Source organism: Lissotriton helveticus, chromosome 1_1 (assembly GCF_964261635.1).
Source record: "Lissotriton helveticus chromosome 1_1, aLisHel1.1, whole genome shotgun sequence".
Taxonomy (NCBI): Eukaryota; Metazoa; Chordata; class Amphibia; order Caudata; family Salamandridae; genus Lissotriton; species Lissotriton helveticus.
The window spans coordinates 235738467-235744415 of record NC_136057.1 but is presented as its reverse complement, the minus strand read 5'-3'; the positions used below and the strand labels follow the sequence as shown (position 1 = coordinate 235744415).

At 42.4% G+C, this 5949-nt stretch overlaps 1 protein-coding gene across 1 annotated transcript; it reads left to right on the top strand.

The window, feature by feature from the left end:
• Positions 1–4344: 4344 nt before the first annotated feature.
• Positions 4345–5292, top strand: LOC144761226 (olfactory receptor 5AR1-like). Its single transcript, XM_078646705.1, has one exon. It carries the CDS (start codon positions 4345–4347, stop codon positions 5290–5292), a length of 948 nt encoding a protein of 315 aa, XP_078502831.1.
• Positions 5293–5949: the final 657 nt, after the last annotated feature.

The following is a 5949-nucleotide window of genomic DNA, read 5'->3' as shown; positions in this document are numbered from 1 at the left end:
CCTTACAAATATGAAGTTGTTGGTATAAAGCACGATTAAAAAATGTTAGATTCAGAAACAAAGTTTTTAAATACGACCCTTTCAGGCTGCCTCCTAAAAATACTGTCCTAATTATAAAACCAGTTTCCTGTCGCTGACACACAAAATAGATAAACGTCGACGGCCATAAAAGTAGCTTGTAGTCCTTGCTGTATCTACATTGGACTCATCCTTTTATAGGTACGAAAACAGACAAGCAATCAGGAAAAAGAAAAACTATGGCAATGATGCAGAATCGGGCTTTAATTGACGTGTGATCATACTGCTTTCCAGGTGGGATGGATATAGGTTGCTACTGTGAAGTAGATTTCCTGCAGATCGGTTCTACAGCAGAGCTCTGGACTTCCCTACTACAGCGTGTGTTATATTTAAGTACAAAGGTCGGAGACAGAACCTGCCGGCTTGCAAAATGTTAGTGCACAAAAGTATAACATGACCAACTGTTTCTGGGCCTCCCAGTGCACAATTGCATTTATCTGAATAGATGTCGATGTCCTTCGACCATTTTTTTGATCTACGACTATACCTGCAGTGTTCCATGCCTACATTTAAGATATGGGGCTCTGGTCTCTACAGGGAAAATTCCCATTCATCTAGGACTGGAAACAAGGCGCGGGTTTGAGCTTGAGGTAGTGTGTAAAGAGAGTGTAATGTTTTCCCTAGATCCTTCCTTTGCCCTCGCATGCAACCAGAAAAGCTTTTTAACAATCTGTAAGGTGGCCTTGCTTATGAGCTCATGTTTTATGCCATACCTCTTCACAACCAGTGTTCTTTATGTGCCTGAACCATGGCAAAGATACATGTTTTGGGGTACTTCAATTGCCCCGCATAACCTTCTGAAACACAGCCAAAGAAGGATTAGTCCACACTTGGACCCATATCCAACAGGCCTGCCTAAAGTGTGTAAGATCTTCTAGTGGGGCCATACTCAGCTCGAATCTAATGTCGTCATTGGATTTCATGGGCCTAAGCAGAACATAGCTCGAAAAAGGACTTCTTTGTCACATATGGAACAGACTCTTTTTTACCCCCATGTTTCCGCACTGGACAGACTTGTTGCGGGTGCTTTTGATTTGTTGGCCGTTTTTGCCGGTTTGATCAGATGGTTACCAATTATGTTTGAAAATCTTCGTACTGCACCAGCTTGTTGGCTCAAAGTCACATTGCTTGTTGCTAAATGTTCGGCCCAGTTGAGATGGCCATCAATATATTTTTATTTATTTATTTATTCATTAATTTTATATAGCGCGACAGCTACCCGTAAGGGTTTCCCAGCGCTGAAAAACAGTGGTAGCAAAATACAATCCAAAGGAGAAATTTATTGGACAAAAAGCCAGGTCTTTACGGCTTTACGGAAGAGGAAGTGACAGTTCTCCCAGTATACCCAGGTAGTCACAGAGCCGCACTCGTTCAAGTGGTTTGCCATAAATTTGTAAAGTTGATGTTGCTATTACTATGGGTTTAATAATCATAAATTTAGGTATATCCATATTGACGGTAAGTTTCCTGTTAAGGCAGAAGAGCTCAAAACCAGCTAGAAGACAATGCACTGAGCTTTGTGTGTGGCCTAATAGCACCGCATCATCTGCAAAAAGATGAATTGGGATGAAATTGTTCCCGATCTTGGGAACATCAAGGCAGAGATTGATGAGGAAATTGCATATTTCAAGCTACTGTTTAACATGTACAACCCTCGCCTTAGTGTGCCTGATTAAATCCTGGTGTGTGAATGTGGTCTATGCCGATGACACCCAGCTTCTATTTTCCTTTCAGGAATATCCGAAGGTGCCCGCTACAGAATCATGGAGTGCCTTGAAGGAGTGGCTGTCTGGATGGAGGCAAACTTCCTTAAGGTGAATTCTGACAAACCAGGTCTTCTTCAATGGTCCCAGTGGTCATCTCTCCCCAAGCCCCCGGCAGTCTAAAGACTTAAATCCTTCCTGACTCCCACAATCTCTGCCAGTAGTTTTGGTATTATTTTTGAGTGTGTCCTTTCCTTTCCTGCCCAAATCAGGCAGGTTTCTTTAGTTTGCTTCCTCAGAATGAAAGCTTTACGGAGGCAGCAACTTGTTCCAGAGGATACTCAACAAATAGTTGATCTTAAAATAGGCTTTAGGACTCTGGGCAATTTACCACTGCTGAGCAGTTCCTAAGTGCATATGCTCTCTGTGTAAAGTAGTATTATAATTGGTTATCCATGATTAAGACCCTGCGAAAACTGAAACCCTTTCTGCAGCGTGGAATATGGAGCAGTAACACTATGCGGCCTCCCTAGGTCATCGACTGCCCTGCTAAGAGCTACGATCAACTCCACTGCAAGACTCATCACAGGTTCTAAGAGAAATGCTCACATTTCCCCAGACCTGAGAGCTCTCAACTGGCTACCGTTTGAAGCCAGAATTCACCTAAAATTGCTTGTATGACACACAAAGCCCTCTACCACAACGCCCCACAATACCTAGCTCAGAAACTGGTGCTCTCCGCGGGCAACAGATCCTCCAGGAGTGCCAAGACTCTTCTCCTACAACCTCAATGATTCTCCAAGAAAAAACCGTATAACTGGTCCTTTTCGGGGATGGCTCCGAGGATATGGAACGCCTTACCCAGTGCAACAAGAATGAACCCTTCCACTGCCGCCTTCAAAAGAGAAGTGAAAGCTATCCTAAAGGCTAAATTTACTTGACCTCTATGTCTATTCACTGTAATTTTTTATTGTGTTGTTCTTTGTACACTATATCTTGCCTTCTAATTATGACCTGTAAAGCGCTCTGATACTCTCAAGAGTTTTGTTTGTGCTGTATAAAACCTTCAAAATATATAAAAATAAATAAATATAGCCCCTAGTAAAGTGCACTGAGTGTGCCAGGGCCTGTGAATCAAATGCTACTAGTGGGCTTGCAGCCCTGGTTGTCCCACCCACATAAGTAGCCCTGTAAATGTGTCTCAGAACAGCCACTGCAGTGTCTGCGTGAAGTTTTGAACTGTCATGTGGACCTGGCAAGTGCAACCACTTTGCAATATACTAACCATGGGAAGTCCCATGGGAGGGAACTAGAGGCATGAGGTATTCAGGGGGAGTTGGCCTCCATAGTAAACATGTATACACAAAAGAAGCTACCCTGAATGTAAAATGACCGAGGGTTAAAAGGTACTTGGTAGAGTACCTGGCATCTCACTAAAAGTGAAGGACTGTCCTCACACACCACCAGGTGTCATGCTTCATCATTGGCAGTCCTCAATCTCTAGAAACTTGTATGGTAGAGAGCGGGCCTACACCTGGAGACAGGGAGGCACTTCTGAATCTAAGTGGGGGACTGTGAAAGTGAGTGATTATTAAAACCTAATTTAATTGCCAAAATGCATTTATTTTAACAGGCAACTACCTGGTATTAAAATGGAAACAATGGTGATTAGGGGAATTAGTACCCCATCACCATAGTGAATAAAGTCGTCAACATGTTTCTGCCCAAATGGCTCAAGGGGTCCATGGCATTCATCATGACGGGGAAAATAATGAGGACTCTTATCCTGGTAAAAGTTGGTTGAAATTGCCACTGGGTAGGTTGACCTATGTCAGACTCTACCTAAAAGAGTTTCCTGAAGTAAATACAGTGATTTTGCCATTAGAGACAGATAAATCTGTGAGAAATTCAGTCAAAGCACAGTGAAAATTGCCCCACATTCATCATTATACATATATTGGCTTTTGTGTGAAAGACTTCACTTATCACTGCAAACGTAAGACACACACAGTTGTTTCTTGCACAGAAGTGTTAGACCAGCTTACAGCCTTACCCTAATTAAGGTTTAAGGTGAAGTTGCACACAAACACGCTTCTGCACCACCGCTCATACTCTAACTACATCAAGGTGCGTCTCTCGCCGTGCACCTAGATGTGTTCGCTCCTTTTCCCTGATGTGGAAGGAAGGACGTGGGATTTTAGCCTTAAGTAGGTCCCTCTAATTCCTGTGCGGTTCCCACGACACCTGCGAAATTACCCGGAGCCCGGGTATTGTATACTTTAGGGGTGGGCAAAGCAATGGGTAGGAGTACTGGGCTACTGCTAATGAGGGCATTAGTGTGTGGAGGAGGGTGCATTGTATTCTTAATGAAACACAACGTTCTAAATTGCGAATGTCACAACTGATTTGGGTGGGCACGTACATAAATTGAGAATGTGCAGCCTTTTTCCTTACCCAGACATTGCTGTCATAGGACAAAGAAGTTACTATTCAGCTAGCTTTGTAGTCCAACCCTGATGCAATGACTCTTCTCTTTTCTCTAGTGAGGAGCAGTTCTAGATAAATGAGGGGAAAAAATCTGACCTTGGTGATGGAGTTTCACCTCTCCGTCTTCACTGATGATCCAAAGCTGCAAGTTCTCCTCTTTGTGCTATTTCTCATTGTATACATCATCACTGTTCTTGGAAACGCCTGCATCATTGTTCTAATCAGAACTACTTCACATCTTCACACAGCTATGTACTTCTTCATCTGCAACCTATCCATGGTGGATCTATGCTATTCGTCTGCCATTGTTCCCAAGATGCTTGGCAACTTCTTTTCACAGAAGAAGACCATATCCTTCTTTGGTTGTGCTGCTCAGCTGTTCTGGGTTTGTTGCTGCGCGACAATCGAAAGCCTTCTTCTTGCAGTAATGGCCTATGACCGGTACACTGCTATTTGTAACCCTCTGCTCTATGCAGGTATCATGAACAAAAAGATTTGTACTCAGCTTGCTCTTATTGCATATTTAGGTGGATTGATACAGGCAGTTATTCAGTCAGTCTATACTTTCTCTTTGTCCTTCTGTCTGTCCAACATGATCAGTCATTTCTTCTGTGACCTCCCTCCACTCTGGAAACTTTCCTGCTCTGACACAACAATCAACCAGATTGTTGTATTCATTTTAGGAAGCATTACATCTGCAGGCTGTGTTACAATAATCCTAGTATCATATGCATATATCATCTCACATGTCATCAGATGTCAGATCCGTGATGGGCGTTGGAAAGCCTTCTCCACCTGCACATCCCACCTCACCTGTGTCTGCATGTTCTATGGTACGATTCTCTTCATGTATTTCAGACCAAAATCCAGCTACTCTCTAGACCATGACAAAGTGGCCTCAGTGTTCTACACTGTGGTGATCCCCATGATAAACCCATTAATTTACAGTCTGAGAAACACAGACATGAAGGAGGCAATGAAGAAAGCAAAGAGAGGACCCTTTCTCTCCATTAGGCCTTGCTGAAGAACATGATTGCATTCAACGGATGTGTGTTCAATATTGTGTTATGTTGTGTTTGCATATTCACACATTCCACTGTCCTACAGTGAGGGATGTGAGCTTTGGGATGTACTCTATACATAAGAATTGGTAGCCTCAGATAAAAAGCTTTTACAAACATTCTGGATTCCAAATGAAATAACTACTCACAGTTTGCTTGCTCATGAATATTCCAATATCAATATAATGCTTTGTAGGATGTTCTGCAATAGACTGCAGTGCATGACATTTTGCCACAAGGTATGTCAGCTTGGAATTTCTTTCTTGAGACACCATCTGCAGAAAAAATTTACCTCCTCCATTTTGTGTTTATAGTAATTAGAAAATGCTTTTAAACAAGTTTATAAGTGAATAATTCCTAATCAGTTTATGAGAAAAAAAACCTTGTCATTTGCTGTAATATTTATCTACCATTGGTGTTGCATGAAAATAAATTGGATGTTGTATCTTAGTGTCATTCCCCAGACTGTTTCTGCTTGTTCACTATTAGACAAAGCATATTTTGCCATGCCTGCTGCAGAGTGTTATACTCACATCTATTTTTGGGTGCCATGCATCTTGTTCCTCTCCTCCATTCATTGGTAAGAATGTCTCGATAATTGTCCAGCCCAAGCAGAGGAG

Excerpts from the sequence above, each read along its gene's own strand:
- LOC144761226 (XM_078646705.1), top strand. The coding sequence starts at position 4,345 with ATGAGGGGAAAAAATCTGACCTTGGTGATGGAGTTTCACCTCTCCGTC.